The sequence below is a fragment of the Centruroides sculpturatus genome, unplaced genomic scaffold, assembly GCF_000671375.1.
Source record: "Centruroides sculpturatus isolate CEXI.00-Female unplaced genomic scaffold, Cexi_2.0 scaffold47, whole genome shotgun sequence".
Taxonomy (NCBI): domain Eukaryota; kingdom Metazoa; phylum Arthropoda; class Arachnida; order Scorpiones; family Buthidae; genus Centruroides; species Centruroides sculpturatus.
Genome location: NW_019384385.1, coordinates 728,865 through 749,351, shown reverse-complemented (window position 1 = coordinate 749,351; position 20,487 = coordinate 728,865). Strand labels below are relative to the sequence as shown.

The 20,487-nt window shown below is 26.6% G+C and overlaps 1 protein-coding gene across 1 annotated transcript; it reads left to right on the top strand.

Moving 5' to 3' along the window:
* The first annotated feature begins 404 nt into the window (after positions 1-404).
* On the top strand, positions 405-17,689 carry LOC111618046 (protein disulfide-isomerase A6 homolog). Its single transcript, XM_023359469.1, has 9 exons — positions 405-690; positions 2,450-2,594; positions 2,687-2,744; positions 11,359-11,601; positions 11,679-11,894; positions 13,856-14,005; positions 14,103-14,333; positions 17,299-17,384; positions 17,461-17,689. Exons 1-9 carry the CDS (start codon positions 669-671, stop codon positions 17,672-17,674), a joined length of 1,365 nt encoding a protein of 454 aa, XP_023215237.1. The 5' UTR covers positions 405-668; the 3' UTR covers positions 17,675-17,689.
* Positions 17,690-20,487: the final 2,798 nt, after the last annotated feature.

The following is a 20,487-nucleotide window of genomic DNA, read 5'->3' as shown; positions in this document are numbered from 1 at the left end:
GAAAATTCGCTCTCTCGCGTCTGCATAGTATCATCTTTTACACACAAATGAATAAATTTTGCAGTTTCTTAGTGTCAGTAACTAGAAACAAACGGCTTAGAACATATACTGTATACATATGTGTTTAATTTAAGCCATATTTATGTACGACCCTTGAAATATGATCATCCATTCAAGTCCTGTACACACCGTATAAGTGTATATTGTAATAATACAGTAGTAGTATAGTACAGTACAATACAATTGATACAATTGATCTACAGCTTATTTAACACGTGATATATTTATTGGTGCGGATTATAAATACGATTCTTCCAGAATTATAATTAAATAATAAAAATCCTCTGTTTTATCAAGAATTTCCACCATTTTATTTTCCAGAAGTACTGTACACTAATATATTAAAGTTCGACGACATACGAATTAAATAATCGATCATCGTCGATGCGATTAATTCGTTTTGTATCGTCAAGCGGGATTAATTCTAGTTTAATTTTTCTTGAAATTTTGTAAACTGATCTGTAATCGGATCTTAGACTAGTCTAGAATTCTGATTGAAGTGTGAATAACCAATCGGAGAGAAACACGTAAAGGCGACTTTTGAAATCCACGTCAGGAGGACCGGCAATTCATCTTCCTTTATTCTAACGCAGAGTCGTCTAGAGAAAATGAAGGAATATTATATTAAAGGTAATCTAACGTTAAATTTAATCGATTTCTTTATTGTTAATAGACAATTTGTATGTTTAAAATATAAATGTATTCTCCACACTGTCATCTGTCATTGTAATTGTTCTTCCAGTGTTTATTCTGTGTAGATTCGTCTAATTTACTTACCTTTATTGAATGTCAAAGATGTGCTTATAATAAATCTACCAAAATGAATAAAAAAAAGGAAATGATTATAACTGTGATAATGGATGTGATTATTTGAATGTAGTGGAAGTTACCTTTAGATCATTCATTTATGTATTTATATACAGATGAAGTAGCTAAAAGTAACTTCTACTCAAATGTTATAGTGGCTGTTATTAATTTGAATAATTTGGAAGTTAAATCTGCGTCGTGTGGGCGACGAGAGAATTTTTAGATTCTAATTTCGGGTTTCTCGCCACCGAAATTGGAGTTAAACTAATTCTAAATGGAATTTGAAATTCTTTATTAAATGTGATTAAAATTTAAGTGTGTTTTTAAAGTTTATTAATCCGTTCGTTCGATGTTATTTAAATTAATCTGTTGGTTCTGTTAAATTTTCCGTTTAGTTCGGTGACGAGCCGTAGTTTTTATATTTTTTGAATGTTGGGGCTTTTCGTATTTTATTTTTTTGTAAAAATATAAAACTAGTTATTTCGAGGAATAACGTGTGAATTATTATTTATTCGTCTGTTGGAAGCGATGCATCGATGAAAAGATTTCGAAGGTATTATCACTTAAAAGTAAAAATCTAGCTCATTAATTAGTGTTTATTGTGATTCTTTGTATTAGTTCGTAGAACTGCTTGAAAGTATTAAATAAATATATGTTTGATTGAGATAAATATGAAAGTTTTCTTATAATTATGAAAAATCAAAAATCGATTTGTTTTTTTAATGTTATTTATGGCATAACAATAGAAACAATATGCTTTCTTGTGTATAGAGTATGGAAAGAAGTATGTATGGGAGATAAAGAGAATGGAAAAGAAAATATCTTTGAATAAGCAATAATTATACAGATATAAAAAATATTTTAATTAAAAATTTATGCAAACAATTTATTATTCTTATTATTTTAACAAATATTGAATATTTACGTAATTAAGTATAATAAAATGCATAATAATAATAATAATTTTTACTCTAAATTCTATAAATGTGATTAGGCCAATATTAAAGATAATATTAATTAAACGGATTTAGTTTCAAACTGCAGTTATCAAATAACTACATTATTTAGATTGTGATTCTAATAAGAGATACGTGGAAACTGTAGTTTTACAATTTAATCACAAAGAATGGCTTGATCTATAAATGAAAACTAAATCTCTAAATCTGTATTGTGAGTAATAGCTTGGTATTAATTTTCATTTAATCTGTAACTTATTAAGCATCTTTCTGAGGAATTTTTCTTGCATGGTCTGTTCTGAATATGTTAGGCTCCATTCATCACCATTTGTCCTGTTCAAATCCATGATGGATAAACCCAGTCAACAGAATTTTTAACATCCGGTAACAAACTTTAATGTAAAAATTGACAAACTTTTTATTATATTCATCATGGATATAATAAAAATGCCCTCTTAGTACTTACAGGGTAGAAAAAGGAATAGAAACTATTGAAAGAAGTGAGAAAGGCAAACATTTGAAGTGTATTTAGTCTATTGTGTTAAATTGGTCATATTTTTTATACTTAAAATGATAAATAATCATTTTAATTATTATTAATATTAATTTTATAATTAATTTTTTAGGTTTTCTTCTTTTAATTGCATTTATAGAAATATGTAGTGGACTTTATGGTAGTAATTCTGATGTTATTGAATTAACACCTTCTAATTTTAATTCAAAAGTAATTGGAAGTGATGAAATTTGGATTGTTGAATTCTATGCCCCTTGGTATGTTTTATTTTTTTTTATTTTAATGTGTAAATGTGTTTTAATATATATATTTTTTATATAATTTTCATTTAAAATTTTTATTTTCTAAGGTGTGGACATTGTAAGGCATTTGCTCAAGAGTATTCTAAAGCAGCTACTGCACTTAAGGTAAATTTGTTTCTTTTGTCAAATTTCCTAATCTTTTAATTATACAGATATATCAACTGTTTAATTTTATGAACAAATGAATTGTTTTTTTGAAAGCATAAATATCATTTGAAAGAATAGTTTCCAATCTTCATAGTGAAAAAATGAATCTTAAAACGTATATTTTCTGTTGGATGTATTATTTAAATAAATATTTCAAAATTTTTAATATATCGGAAGAAAGTTTTTACTTGACAAATGTTTTTGGTTTCTTTAAAATACTTTGTCAGAATATTCATATTTCTATAGAAATACATATTTATCGTTAGTGTTTATCATAAATTTAACATCAGTATTTATCACCAATTTGCAACTTTTTTTAGTGTTAATTAAAAATTGCATTCAATTTCTGTTTTGTATTCAAGAAATCATGACAAATCATAAATACTTAATAAATTTTTATTATTATGTGAAATAACAGTACAAATTAAGTAAAACTTTTTGCTTTATTTGTATTATTATCATTACAGTAAAAAATATAATTATCCTTTAAATAAATTACTTATTTTTCATATTTATGATGAACTTGAGTGCATTATGTATGTGTTTTAGTTGAAATTTCCAATTGATTGGTTAAGAAATTGACTTTATTCTTCATTAGACATCAATGATTCTAAGATAATGGTTTTGTTAAAATTAGTTAAATTGTTGTTTTGGATGCAAATTTTCTTAATTTGCTAAATGTGTTAAATTATATCTTTACATTATACAGAGTAATGTGATAATATAAAAATATTTAATAGGAAGGTTTAATAACAATGATTTACTTTGTAATGAAAAAATTACAAAAATATTTTAACTGTGACTAAATAAAACATATATTTTAACTGTGACTAAATAAAATAACATATATACATTCATAAAGTCGGACAAGTTAAATGAGAGTGATGTCATTGTTATTCTTATTTCGTTAGACTTTTCAAATGATTCGTTTATAACTAAATGGATGTTTCTAAAATCAAAGATATGAATGTTGCTAGTACAGCCTTATCCGAAATATTTTTCTTAGATTGCTTCGGGTGGACGGTTATTTCAATCAGTTCACCTTTTAATTCACAATTTAAATACTCGAGTAGATTTAGAAACATCGATATCGTTGGACGCCATTTTCTTAACGAAGTAAACTAACTCTTTCCTTCGTGAGCTTCATTAAATTTTTGTTCAAAATGTCGTCACTGCAGAGCATGCGCACTGAGTGAAACTACTACTTTTTGAATGATTTATTATTAACACATTTAACTCGTTTGACTTTACGAACATACCCATAATTTTCTTTTTTAAATAGTGAAGTGATTAACATCGACCATCTGCACAAAGTTTGAATTTTCTTGAAAGCTTTTGAAAAATCTGACATAAATACAGTATAATTGAATTATATAATTATTAAAAAATCCAAGATTGAATATAATTAAAAATTCTGTAAAACAAGAAATATTTCAAATATACCAAAACATGTTATCTACAAGAAAAAATTTTTTAAGAGTGTCTTCATAGTTTGGTCCTTTTCTTACATCTCAGGAACATACCTCATGACAGAGTTAACCTTTATTATGATTATCTTTTTAAAAAAATTTTGTACATAACATGTTTTGGTATATTTGGAACATTACTTCTATTTTATAAAATTTTTAATTATAAATTTCAAATAGGAAAAAAATTAATCAAGATATAAATGTTTGCATTCTTGCACTTCTTTTTCTTGCTGCTATCTGTTTGAAAATTTGACTGAAAATAAAAATTTACTGGAACCAAACAAATTACTTTTTCTTTTTTTTTTGAAGATTTTAATAAAAACTTCAAATATTACTAATGTATATATTCTGGAATTATTTAAAATATCAGTAATATTTAAATCTTTAGTCAGATCTTAGAAAATAAAATAATTTATTTGATTCCAGTGAACTTTTGTGTTTTTGAAATTTGCTTGAAGATATTTTCATTGTAGAGAGAAAGCAAATGCTTGAATGTATGTACTAACTTTATATTTAACTTGATTTTTTTTTATTTGTCCAGGATTTAATATCACTTACTGAATACTTAAATTAATTGCATGCCTATAATTGATAGATTAATAAAAATATATAGATGTTTTACTTTATTTTCAATCCAAAAGAATTATATATAATTCATAATATATTACTGTAAGTTGATTTAATTAATTGGGCTGCAATTTGAAAAAGTTGTAGACCTATAAATTTCCACTATTGTCCATCTGTCTGTTGACATTTCCCTAATTTTGAGAATGGAGTTAGATAGATGATAAACAAGACGAAATATGGAAACCTTGGGCAGGAGGCCCCAATTAACTATATATGAACTGATGCAAACTGGAAGTCACATTATTTCAATTTAAATATTTTTTCCTAAAGGTGTTAGATAGATGACTGGCACAACTCTATTGATAAAGGAAAATTTTGATGTACACAGGTGGAGAACATATATTTTAAATTAAATTAAAAATATGATTAAAAATCGTAACCAGGCATTATCATGATGTCACAATAAATAATTGCTTATTTGAATTTAAAATTTTATTTTAAAAAAATTGTTAAATTTTAATGGTTAACTGATTAACTGTTAAATTTATAGTATAGAATTCAAAATATAAATTATTTGTGTTTCCAATATTGTGACCAAACTTTAGTTTGACCATCATATTGGTTGACATATTTTATTTCTTCTGTCTCATATTGATTTTCAGATTATTTCAATTATGTCTTCTTGTTACAATTGCAACTCTACAAAAACCATTAGAATTTAACTGATTATTCTAATAAAAATTCAAGTTCCTTTGCATCAGAAACACATGTTTCACCATTGTAAATCTCACGTTAGTTTAGTAAAATAGGTAATGTTTTTACAAAACTTAATCATGACCAAAAATGATTATTTTTCCTTTCATTTGATAAAAGTTAGCTTGATGCAGTTTGCAGTATTGGAATTACAATAGAGTCCCATCATATGTTACCAATAGGTTTCAAGACTTCTCAAATAAGCAGAAGTTTGCATAAAATAGCAAATGATATTAATTATTAAGCATTTTCTATATTAACATATATAGAAAATACAAATAAGGCAAATAAACACTATATTAACAATAAATTGCACATACCATAAATCATAGTAATAACAACTTTAAAAAAATTCTATAAATACACTTTTTCTTTTTTTTTAATTTACTGTATGTAACGTTCCATAACCTGAAGATGGCAGTTAAAAACAATTAAAAGTGTTTGTTATTATAATAAATTTGTTCATTTTAACTGGATTACAGGTGATAGTTTTCTTTGGCTTATCAGAGCTACAAGTATCAGTATCCTCGCATTTTGGAACTGTCTTTGCAAAGTAATTAGCATAAATGTTGGAGTCGCTCTGAAAAATTTTTAAAAATTGCCAACCATTTTGCCAGGTTTATATTTTTTCATCACTTCAAATAATTTATTGCATTTTACTTACTAATTAAAATAGATTTTGTTAATCTTATCAGTTTGGAATCTAGAAAGCAAAAGTAATGTGTTAAGCTGTCCCTTAGAAATAGGAGTCATATTTGAATAATTCTGGATAACACATTTGATCACAATGCTTAAACAGTATTTCATGTGTTCTGTCTGTCAAAATTTTTATGCTTCAGTCTACTGAAAAATGATCAAAGTGAAAAAAATGTCAACCCCAAAAGTTCCCCAAAATTTCTGTCAGTTGATAAAAAAAAAAATCACCAATCTGGCAGTTTTCATGTAAACTGTTTGGTTCTTAATGTCACTTACTGTGTTCCTGCCCAAACTTGCCATGTTACGTAATGACATCTGGTGCATGGGAGCTCAACATTCTGCTGTTTTTCCTTATATCTCTAAATAAGCAGACTAGGATTTTTATCACCAGTATTATATTTTTATCACCACTTTAATAAAAATCTTGCCAAGTGGCAACTTTGGCATCTGTGCAGCATGACCCCTGTAAATGAAACAAGAAGCACTGATATCACGCTGCCATGATGTGTTGCAGCCAAAAACTGGACAAAGACTGATGCAAGTTGTGTTTAGAACAAAACTCAAAGAACTGGTCACAGTAATGCATTCCCAAAATGAGAATGAATAAGATGTTAAAATGCATCTTTAAAAAATGGCATGAATTTACAATGCAATTAAGAATTTTTTTGGATTGCTAACAGTGTAAACTTGAAACTGTATGTGGTGAATCTATGGTAGAATCCTACTGAAATTTATTTTCTTTAATGTAATTGAAATAATTCTATATTGTTTTTGAATTTAAAGCTTGAATACAGTATTGACAAAATTCACTTAATAATAATTAATGTAAAGTTAAATGTAACCATTTTGCCAGACAGGCATGCCAAATTCAAAGAGTAACAAAATTAGGTAAGTTATATTGTTGCAATAATGAAAGTTTATATTTCAGATCTGGGATAGCAAAGCAAATCATTAGTAGAGGACAGTCTTTAAAATTTCTTTTATAACAATATTCTTTATATAGTTTGATAAAGATTGCATATTTTTAAGTACAGTAGAACCCCTCTAATCCGTCACCTTTGGGACTGGGGGTATGGTCGGAACGCAAAAAAGGTCGGATTATCAGAAAAAAAGTAAAATAAACAATCTTCCCCTTTGTCCAGTCTTTGTAGCACTGCTAATTTTTCATTTAATGAAAGAGTAACGTGTTTACGTTTCACTGCTGACATGTTGAAAACACACACAAAACTGTACATGTACACACAATGTAAAACATATACTGTGACGAACACAGAAAAACGGCACGGACAGTGAGTTACCGACGAGTCGGGACAAGTTTCTCGACTCCGACCACGGTCGGATTAACCGGAGTGACGGACTAGCCGAGGGCGGACTAGAGGGATTCTACTGTAAAATAAATTTTTTTCACTTATTCCCACTATTTTTGAGTTTTTGTCCACTATTAAGTTTCTATTTAAAAAATTTATTGATTTTACTGAATGACTAATGGATTTTAATACTTGTCAACCTTAGAGTATAAATAAGGCTTGATACCTAAAGAAGTCTGATTTTGGAATGCAAAGACTGAGAAATAAAGAACAATTGACAAAAATTGTTGACAAAAACTTTTGGCACTTTTAACCATTTATTCAATCTTTGTTAACTTTATTACAATAATAGATTCATAATATTGACTTTTCCTATTAGACAAATTACTACAGTAGAATCCTGAATACTTGACTCTTGATAACTCAACATTCCATAAAATTCATTGTGTTGTTCAAAAACAAAATACATGTAATCTAATTATTACATCAATGACTTAACCCTAGGATCAAATAAGTTATCATTCTTCACTGGTGACACTTGATAATTACATTAATTTCATGTTTTAACAAAGAATATAACTCTTTTCTAAAGTGTCACTGCAAAATTCTATAATGCAAATGTCACTGACTTGAAAGTAGCTACTGAATAGTTAATGTTCATGCATTTTAATACAATCTTACTTCTCATTTTACTGTTAACACAGGAGTCTGTAAAAAATTATCATTATCAGTAATTTATCACCTTCCTATTTCAAGTTAAATTGAGTTTGTGGATGTGGGACTCTATTGTACAGTACTAGTAAAAATGTAAAATACAGAGTAATAGTAAATTGTATTATATGTAATAAGTATTATATAAAAATGTTTAGATATCTAAATTGTAAACAACTAACCAAAAATCACCAGATTTATGAAGCCCATCAGGGATTCAGCAGTTTCATAATGAGGCAGCCAGATGGTGAAGGACAAGGCCCAACATATCTGGGATGGACTACTTCCTAAAAAATTTCTGGAGTTTTTTAACCTGACAAGATTTATTCCTGGATTTTCCAGTGTCTTAGAGAGTAAGGTGTCATAGGCAGACAACTTAATTAATCATTTTTCCATCAGCACTGGGCATTGAGTTCTTTCTCAATACCATCATTACATTGAAAGCCTATTCAAAAATGTCAGATTTTTGAACAGGTTTTCTTGTACCAATGAGTGGAAGATTTTTTATATTTTCTACATTTTGAGACAAAATTTTGAGGAAAAACATTTTCATAATTTATTTGGAAAGTTAAAGCTTTCAAAGTAATTCTCATACATCTGGCAACATTGAACTCAAAGTAAATATTAATATTGGAGAGTGGATTATTTCTAAAAAACTGTGATACAATGATACAAGCAAACTTAAGATTTTTAGTACTGGTTGTGAATCCATGATTTTGAAGACAATACATTAAAGGTGTTATGTTATCTCAAAAAGACAAAGAATTTCTAGCTCAAGCTGAACAGGCTGACAACTACTTTCAAAGATAGATTCTCATCCCAAAAGACAGAAGGGTTTTATTTGTTTTTCTGTCATTTTTTACAACTTGCAACTTGTTTTAATAATAAATCAAGATATTTATTGTATTTGTTTTTAGTACATTTTTGTTTTTTGAATTGTTTATTTGATAAGTTCTCTTTTCCAAAAATACCAAGACAATGAACTTCTTATATTCTGTTTTACCAAAAAGTAAATTCAGTAATAATAAAAAATGTATTGAATAAATAAATTATATACGCTATTTATATATTACTGCTAAAAGTAAGTTTTATTGGATAATGCGCATTAAAAATGATATAAAATTTTCTGATAAATTGTAAAATGTTATATGTTATTTACAATATCTTAATTAAATTATTTTTAAAATGTTAATTAAATATGATTAGGCAAATTATGAGTACTGAAAAAATGTTTGAATAGGCATAAAATAATGTTTAATGATATTTTTAAAAACATTACTTTATGATTATTGGTATATCGATTATTTTTGTATAACTTTTTCAAGATAATAGAATACAATAATAATAAAAAATTTTTTAAAATAAATATTTATTTTAAAAAATTATTATACATCCCCTTTCTATAAAGATTTATAGAAAGGGAATGTATAATAATTACATAAATAAGATCAAAACATGTAAATAATTAATCATTATTAAGATATTATAGTTATGAAACAAAGCTTTTAAAGAAAAATTATTAGTAAATAATAATTATAGTATATTTTCTGGATTACCATTTGGACTCATCCTTATTCCAAGATTAAGTTTAGTCTCATTAAAATAAGTGCATTCCAAAAAAATAATGAGGCAAAGTATCAGATACTGATTTACAAAAAGAACTAATTTGTTGATTTTATTTTTTATACAAGCTACATCCTTATCTGAAAGTATTTTCATTGTGTTTTGGTTGTATTGTATGATTACCATTTTAAGTTGGGAAAAACATTGTTATTATATATCCAAAATGGTTGATTTGACATCAAAAACACTGAATGCTACACATATAATCTACTCTTTTTAATACGTTTTTCTTCTTGAAATAGAAAATTGTTGTAACTGTACAAAATTGATTGTATATATAATCTAAACAAATCTTCAAATACATTTAAAGAAAAATGTAATTTTTTAAGATAGCTTTCATGTTGTTATCAAAACATGTATTTTTAAAGAACTTTTTAAATGCTGGAACAGGAAACACTGTAAGAAGAGAAGATCTAAACATAAGTCCGTCAAGAATTTTAATGATATTTTTAATATCTGTACTTTGAAGTTCACAAATCCCAATTCTAATTGAATTATGTATTACAGAACTGACTTACCTATCTAAACCAAAAATAGTTGTAAAGTAATAAGCATGTAAACCAGGGGTCGCCAAAGTGGTCGATATCGACCCCCAGGGGTCGATGCGACATCATTGGGAGTCGATGCGGCTAGGGGGTCGATTGGGGGTCGATGCAGCTAAGGGGGTCACAATTTTTTTTTTTTTTGCTTATACAGAGATCACAACGTTTTTTTTCTTTGTCATTCACTAACACTTGTAATGAAACTTTACGGTGGGGGTAAATGTGAGGTTTTGGAGAGTGGTTGGGGGTCAACAGTTAAAAAAGTTTGCCGACCCCTGATGTAAACCAAACTTTGAGATAACATGGTCCCTATAATGGTATACCATGCATCAGCATTGAATCAAACAAACTCTCCTGTATTATTTTGTAAAAAAAAAAAAAAAAAGAGGTTTATATTATTAATCTGAATCATTGAATCATTAACATGCTATTGTGTAGTATTGTGACTCTTAATGTTAATTTTTTCTTCCTTTTGTTGATGTGTTCTTCAAATACTAGATTATAAGATAAAGTTATTCCCAAATAGTGATTTAAGATGTCAAATTTTTCTAATTTCACAAAAAATGAATCAGATTTTCTAATTCTTACTCTAGTCCTAAAAATTACAATCTTAGGTTATCTATAGTTTTAACATTTTAAAATATTTTTATGCATTGTAAAATATTCATTGTAAGAAAGCAAAACTCCTATCTCAATTAGAGATTTTATAATTTTTATTTTTAGCTCTGGAAATGTATTTCCTTTAACATGGTTTTCTATTGCTTAATTTTTATACATGTTTAAGAAACACATTACATCTGAAAGTTGGTTTCCTACCAATATTTTATTGTTTTAAAATAATAATATATTTGCTGTTATACATTTAAAATGTTATAAATTTATATTAATTTCTATTTTTTATTAGGGTGTTGTAAATGTAGCTGCTGTAGATGCTGATAAACATCAGTCCTTAGGTGGTCAGTATGGAGTAAGAGGTTTTCCTACTGTTAAAATATTTGGTAGTGATAAAAATAGTCCTAAAGATTATAGTGGTCCAAGAACTGCAACGGGTGTTGTTGATGCAGCTTTTAAAGAATTACGAAGAAATGTAGATAGAAAACTTGGAGGAGGAAAGTCTGGAGGTAGCAGCGGAGGAGAGAAAACAGCGGTAAAATCTATAGTTACTTTTATAAATATATTTGTTTTCTCAACTTAAATTATGATTTTTTTTTTATATATATTCAGGATTCAAAGGATGTAGTAGAGTTGACAGATTCAAATTTTGCAGATATTGTGTTGAAAAGTGATGAAATGTGGTTGGTGGAATTTTATGCACCATGGTGTGGACACTGCAAAAATTTAGCACCTCATTGGGCTAAGGCTGCTACTGAATTAAAAGGAAAAGTTAAACTTGGAGCTCTTGATGCTACGGAGCACACAATAACTTCCAATAAATACGGAGTAACTATTAAATTCAATTTTCATTTATTTTATTATATAATTTAATCTAATATTTAAAAAATTATTTATAAACTTTTTAATATAAAGTATAAAATTCAAAATAAATATTTATAGACATCTATTAATAATTTTAGTTAAGAACAGTGGTTTCTAAATAGGGGATTGCAAATGGGATTGCCAGTTTTTTTATAGTTGCATAAACTCCTTTTTTAAACATTATTCCATTCCCATTTTAAAAATTTTTTAAAAGATTCCTAATAAAAAATCAGATGTAATAACTTTTGTAGGAAATTGCAATATCAGCACTAACTAACTTATTATGTTAGTAATAACTGGTTCCTGTTTTGTATTGGAAAACTAAGGAAAGTTGCAGTTGCTATGTTTTTCTTCAGTAGTTGTGATTAATTTACAAATACTAAGTAATTTTTGACTGCCAAAGAATGTAGACAACACTTGATTGGAGAAGATTGAATTCAATCGACAAAAAAACTTAGTAGAAGTTTTATTCTACTTTCATTTAGGCATGGATTATTATGAATGAGACAAGACAATCTTTATAAAATGATAAATTGAATGCAGTTATTCGGAATTGAGAGTGACGACTACCTTTGATAACTGCTATGTGATTATTGGTTTAAATCACATTTATGCACATCAGAAATCATAGCCTGCATTTTCTTTTAGCTTTTGTAACTTTTCTGTACATTTTTGTGTATATCTTATTTTATTGCTTTTACTAAATATTTTGTATATATGCTTCTGGTAGTGTTCAATCTTAGAATATTTTCAAAAATGTTTTTATATTTTTAAATATGATAAATGAGAATGTAGACTCAATTGGCATAAATTTATCATCATCTGTATCATTACTCTACATGTATGTACTAATGAAGAGCTTTAAATATATTTAATGAATTCAAATAACAAAGCATATGTTCATGGTTTTTGTGATGAGAAAAGTACATATGTTTTGTATTAAATCTGTTTTTCATTATTTTTATGTTAGTTTTTATTGTTAAGTTAGAAATCAAATATTTAAAAATGAATTTTATCAAGTAAATTTGTTATATATAGTTTGTGTTAGTTAGGGTCAAAAAAAATTTGATAATTTTTAAATGGGATTGTGAGGAAAAAGACTGAGAACCACTCACACCGGATCATCACTAACAATATTTATATAACACTTAAATAATTTAATAGTTATTTAAGTAGTTAAATTAAAAACCATAATATTCTAAACTATAAAAGCAAATGATTATAATAAAGATTGCTTAAATGTAAAAAAGTTTAAAATAACCAAGAATATATTCATAAATTTAATTCATTTCATTATATATTAACATTTTTAATACTTACTGTGCCATCTGTCATATTTATGTACCAACTGTTTTTTTAAATAAAAATATGTACATAAAAGTTAATGTACCAATTGTTTTACAACTTCCTGCTGCAATATTTCATATATGCAACAATTGTTACTTCACTAATTTTTGAAAATATATTATTTAATATAAACTGTATATAATTTTATTAAAAAACATTTGTAAATAGCAATAATTTTCCAGTTTAAACTTTTATTATTGCTTAAATAATTGTAGGATTATGTACAGCAATTTTTTATAACAAACTGAAACTTTATTAATGTTTTTCTGTAATAAAGTATATTTACTGTAATTCTAATTAAGCACAAATTTGTTTTAAAGAACTTATCACACACAAACTTTGGGCAAATGGTAAAAAATATCGAATTTATATCCCAAACCTTAATATCATTACATTCCCATTTAGTTTTGACTCTGTTCATGTTTAATTTAATAAAATATCAAAAATGTTAAAGAAATAAAATATATATTGAAATACTTCAATGAATTAGTTTAAAGTATAGAATACTCTATTTTATATTAGCTACTTTAGATTAGTTTCAAAATATGAAACTTAACAAAAATATTCATATTGTTCAGGTAAAAGGTTTTCCAACAATCAAATTTTTCCCAGCGGGAAGAAAAGATGGTTCAGCTGAAGAATATGACGGAGGTAGAACTTCAGCTGATATTGTGAGTTGGGCTTTAGATAAATTTGCTGAAAATGCTCCACCACCTGAAATAAAACAGGTTTGTAATATAGGTGTATTATTACTTAATTTTAAAATAAAACAAAAATTAATAATTTTTAAAATTTATTAATAATTTTTTTTTTTTACAAATTTAGTTGATAAGTGATGAAACCTTAAAAGAATCTTGTGAAAACCATCAATTATGTGTGATCAGTATTTTGCCCCATATTTTAGATTGCCAGAGTGCGTGTCGAAATCAATATATTGAAATTTTAAATAGAATCGGAGAAAAATATAAAAAAAATTCCTGGGGATGGATTTGGGCAGAAGCATTAGCGCAGCCTGAATTGGAAGAAGCATTAGAGATTGGTGGTTTTGGTTATCCAGTAAGTATAGCATGAAAATTATATTAATGCTCAACTTGAATATTAAATTAGAAATATTTGAATTTCATCATATATATATATTTGTGTAGTAGTGAAGAGTTTTCCTATTATCATGTTTTTCATGATACTAGAAATGAATTCAGTTGATATGTTAAAACAGCTTGTTTAATTGAAATTATTGTAAACTGACAGATATTTATTTTTTTAATTACTCTTGTTCAAATCAGTTATATACATTAAATTTAAATAATTTCTCATTTACATATACAATAATCTTAATTTATAAAAATCATTACCACTTAATTAATTTGTATAGTGTATGAAGTCATTGAAAATTTTTCAGTTTCATCTATTGATTTTTTTCTAATGTAATTATTTCAATTATGTTCCTAGTAAACTTTTAATGGGAAAGCTACTAAAGTTTTCTCTCATCTACTGAATTTGTTTTATGTTTTACTCTTAAAACAAATTTGTTTGGAGGAAAATAAATTTTTCCTTTATGTTGATATCTAAAAACATTCTCAATGTTTAGCAACTTTCATAAAAAGTAAGATTATATACATAATTATATTAAATTTGTATTTAAAGAATATTTTTATAAAAATTAACTTATTATTATATTATTACAGCAGAATTTCATAATTTTGTTTTTGTTAAATAAAAACAATGAAAACTGCCAGATTACTGGACATTTAAATAATTTCCATTTTATTGGGCTGCAATTTGAAAAAAATTGTAGACCTATAAATTCCCATTGTTGACATCCATCTATCCATCTTTCCTTAATCTTGAGAATGGTGTTAAATAGATGAAAAACAAGACCAGATATGGAAACCTTAGGGGCAGGAGGCCCCAATTAACTATATAAGAACTTCCAATATAAACTGGAAGTCGCATTATTTCAATTCAAAAATTTTTTCCTGAACAGAGTTAGATACATAACTGGCACAACTCTGTCGTTAAAGGAAAAGTATGATGTGCAGAGGCAAGACACTATTAATTTGAAGTGGAGAGCATATTTTTTCAAAGTAAATAAATTAAATATATGATTAAAAATTGTAGCCCAACATTGTGATAATGTCACAATAAGTAATTGCTCTTTTTATTTGAATAAGTAATTGCTCTTTTTATTTAGAATCATTGACTGGTGGCTAAGTAGGTTTTTTAGTACTTTAATATTATTTGGGGAATATGGATAGAGGTGATTGAATTATATTGGAACAATGTACAAATTTTGACTAAGAAATAATGTAAAAAATATTTGAGAGGCTTTCTAGAAAGAAATATGCTGATAAATAAGAAATGAAAATTATATACAATATATACCTCATAAAGTTATAGTTACAACAATAGTCGTAGTCTTTTTAGCAGGGCTGGATGTGTGGGGCATGATTTAGTGTTAAACAATCCGACTTCAATTCAAAAACTGCAGGAGTTATTAAGCTTCAAACAGGGTGAACAAAATTATGCCACCCACACACACACACACATTCTAACATCCATATATACAGGAAAAAAATCCTGAATCTTTTACATATCTTGATATTTCAAGGTGTCCTGAGTCCAAAAATTAGAAAATTTGCGGGTTATCTTTTTTACTGATTGCTACACTTTCCCTCTGTTATATATAAAAGCAGGGAAAGTAAAAATTATTGAATACATATTTACATATTGACTATGTCATTACTTAGAAGAGTCTTTTAGGTTTGGAATAAAAAAGTTTCTACATTCTATCTTTATTACACGTATTTATTGAAGCTTTTATTTTGAGGTCACATGATTACATCAGAATTCCCATGACTATTTTGGCAATAAGTCTACCCAAGTAGGAGTCGGATGGTAAAGCAAAGTCAGAGTTAGTAGATTTTTTAAACAACTCCACAGCCCTGCTTTTTAGACTTAAACATATGTTGTCTGATGATTCATAAGATGATGATGGTAACGTTTACCATTTTAATAGATTTGCCATTATTAACACACACTGAGCTTTTTATGAAGTCAGAGATTTAAAAATTGAAAGTTGAATTTGGAGATTTTTCTTACTGATTCTAAAAGTATCTTTGGTTTGCAATTAGTCACTGTATGTTTCTACAATATTCTCAACATATTTTATATTGCCAAATGAAATGTTTCATCAGTTTAATTAATTGATGCATAGAAATGCATTGATGATGCTAACATATTGTGGCTTTATCATACCAAAGTATAAAATACTAAATGATGATAGTTGCATTTACAATTTTAATATGATTGGTAGTAAAGTGAATGTTCTAAAATACTGCAATATATAATTAATGGTATATATGTTATATGTTATAAAGGGATAATTTGATATGATTTTATATTTGTAGCTCTGTTTTTATATGATTTTTGAAAAATATAGCTTTATTACAAATCAAAATGTTTTCTAATTAGAAAAATAACATTTTCATTTTCCAGATTTAAAAGTTAAAATTAGATTTGATTTTTTTTATCATCAAAATTTAAGTTTTTATATAATTTAATCTTAATAATCAGATATACAAATAACGTCATGAAATCCTTAACTGTAGAACATCACAAAGTAATTTAAACTAAGTATTACTCAGAATAAGAATGGAGCTGATGTGTTGGAAGTTTAATGTGTCACTCCATCACAGCTAAGCAGTGAGAATAGAATGATGTTGAATAAAATATTCAAAAATTCAAACATTGTGATATTTTTATTATTATTTTTTTAATAGTCTCAAATTTCTTGCAAAGTTTTGGAAATTTTGTATATAGAACTAAATAGATTGTAACAGAAAATAATAAATATAATTTATTTTTAAGCTATCTTTTGTGTTTATTACAAAGTAGAACATTATAACTATTGTTAACTATACATATCCTTTGTGTATGTAGACTAATGAATTCATTATTATTTACATAAAATATTTTATTATTAATATATAAGGTATATTACTATTTTTTTTTTCTTTTTTAGGCAATGGCTATAGTTAATATTCGTAAAATGAAATATTCGCTTTTAAGAGGTTCATTTAGTTATGATGGCATTAATGAATTTCTCAGGTAATTCGAAAGAAAATTAATAACTGTTTTCAAATATAAATATGTTGTCAAAAAATTTAAAATAAAAATATTTTAGGGAAGTATCTGTTGGTAGAGGAGCTAGTGCACCTGTGAAAGGAGCAAAATTACCAAAAATTCATGTAACCGAACCTTGGGATGGTAAAGATGGAGAGGTAAAACATCATTATATAATTTTTATATCTGTTAACAATAGAACTAAAAACAATTTACTAGTAAAAAACATTGTAAATATAAATAATTTGATAATTACTTTTAAGACATTTAAATAAACTAGTTTTTTAATATAAATATATCATTTAATACAGTCCTTCCAACGATAATAGAACATACAGTGATTGCCTAGAAACTCATTATTATTTTTATGTAATTTTGATGAAATTTTCTAGTACATTTTATAGTAAGATATCGACAATTATTGCAACAAGTTTGGAGAAAAATGATTAATAAACAAAAGAGCTAGATATTATTAGCAAAAATAGAATGTCCAACATTAATAGAACATTTTGACTTATGATATCTTTAAATTAAAATTAGTAGCTGATTATGCAACCATTTTTGGAAACAAGCTGAAAAATACGATTAGACATTGAATTAATCAAAGATTTCAGTCATTCTTAGGGAATATTTCTCCATGCCTCAATTTTAGTTCAGTGACAGTCTTGTATTGCTTTCCACTGCTATTCCACATTTGGAAAACAAGTCACCCCAAAGATTTTCAATTGGGTTTAAATCTGCACTGAGGGGTGGCCAGTCCAAAAGTCAGACCTTGGTCTGAAAAAGTATAATGTTGATTTTGATACATGGAAGCTTTCATTATCCTGTAGGAATTCAGTCCAGCAATATTCTGTCCATAAGTTTGCAGTTGCCTTCAGACAAGCTCTTAATAAGTTTGAGAGTTTCTGGCGTAGTAAACACTAGTATTGTGTTTTATTCCAAAGACACATGGCAAATTTTCCATCAAATTCCTTTATTAGTTGAGTCCATGTGTCTTTGGAATAAAACACAATACTAGTGTTTACTATGCCACAAATAAAAAGCAGGACATGGTTTCAAAAAGAAAATAAAAAAAAAAAAGTTTGAGAGTTGTTTTGACCTTCAATAAATACTAGATCTGTCTTTCCATTCTATCCAATCCCCGTCCAAGTTATGAGTGTACCACCACCAGCTACTCCCTTTGAGTACTGCTTTTGTCTGTACCTTTTGCTGATCAAGTCTTTTGTCTGCCCAATAATACTTAAACCGATCAGGTCTGTTGAGATTCCACTTTTTCTTATCTGAGAAAATTACTTTTTACCATCCTTCCCCTCTTTCAAAGTTGTTTCTGGCAAACTGTAATTGAGGTTGTTTGTGTTTCTCCTTGAGTTGGTTGCCTGTCTTCATTTTGATTAAAGAAACATTGTTTGTTGATCTCAAAACATTGTGTATTGTTGATTTACTGCAGCTCAGCTTCAATTCATTTTTGATTTTTTGAACAGATGTGTTTCTTTGCAGTGCATGTTGAACAATTGCATATTGTTCTCTAGTTGTTGTTGAACTGTTTTGTTCTCCTGTTCATTGCTCCTTATTATTGAGGTACTTTGAGATTGTTGCATAAAGTCTTCCCAAATTTTTAACAATTTAAGTTATTTTACTTCTTTTCTGGTGAAATACATCAATTTTCCTCTCAGGGTCCTTTCCTTGTCCCCATTTTTAATAGTAAGGTATTATGTAATCTACAAAACCTTTCTTTTCACTTGTTGATCATATTTTTTGGATTCCAATCATTACTTTCTTTGTAATTAATTCCAATCAGTACATGCCTATTTATGTTAGATATCCTATTTTTGATAATTATATCTAACTCTTTTCTTTATTAATCATTTTTCTCCAAACTTATGCAATAATTGCTGATATTTTGTTATCAAATGTACTAGAAAATTTCATCAAAGTTACATGAAAATAAAGATTTTCTAGACAATCACTGTATGTTCTATTATTCTTGGAAGGACTGTATAAGAATATGAAGTCAGAATTTTGAGATAAAAAATTTTATTAATCTAATTGAAATTGGATTATTTTGAATTTTGTTTGAATCTGGAGGTCGAATATGATTTTAAAAAATATTTCACTTCTACAATAGAGATCATTAGTTGTTCATCCATTAATCCTAAAACAAATATCAGACAAACCTTCTTGTCTTCTCTTTTATTAAGTTTTTTTTATGTTAAAAATAAACTAAAACTAAATATTAAATTGATTATGAAGTTATATTTTATACAAATGTGTTCACATACCTTTCTTTTCTATGAATTTAATTCAAATACTTTTAAACAGTTGAGTTGTGAAAATAAGAAAACTTTTTATCTAGCTATTCTTGCAAATATACATAAATTGATGATTGGTTATATTTTAATTTCATTGCCACTTGATGTTCTTTAAAGAACATCAAGTGGCAATGAAATTAAAATATAACCAATCATCAATTTATGTATATTTGCAAGAATAGCTAGATAAAAAGTTTTCTTATTTTCACAACTCAACTGTTTAAAAGTATTTGAATTAAATTCATAGAAAAGAAAGGTATGTGAACACATTTGTATAAAATATAACTTCATAATCAATTTAATATTTAGTTTTAGTTTATTTTTAACATAAAAAAAACTTAATAAAAGAGAAGACAAGAAGGTTTGTCTGATATTTGTTTTAGGATTAATGGATGAACAACTAATGATCTCTATTGTAGAAGTGAAATATTTTTTAAAATCATATTCGACCTCCAGATTCAAACAAAATTCAAAATAATCCAATTTCAATTAGATTAATAAAATTTTTTATCTCAAAATTCTGACTTCATATTCTTATACAGTCCTTCCAAGAATAATAGAACATACAGTGATTGTCTAGAAAATCTTTATTTTCATGTAACTTTGATGAAATTTTCTAGTACATTTGATAACAAAATATCAGCAATTATTGCATAAGTTTGGAGAAAAATGATTAATAAAGAAAAGAGTTAGATATAATTATCAAAAATAGGATATCTAACATAAATAGGCATGTACTGATTGGAATTAATTACAAAGAAAGTAATGATTGGAATCAA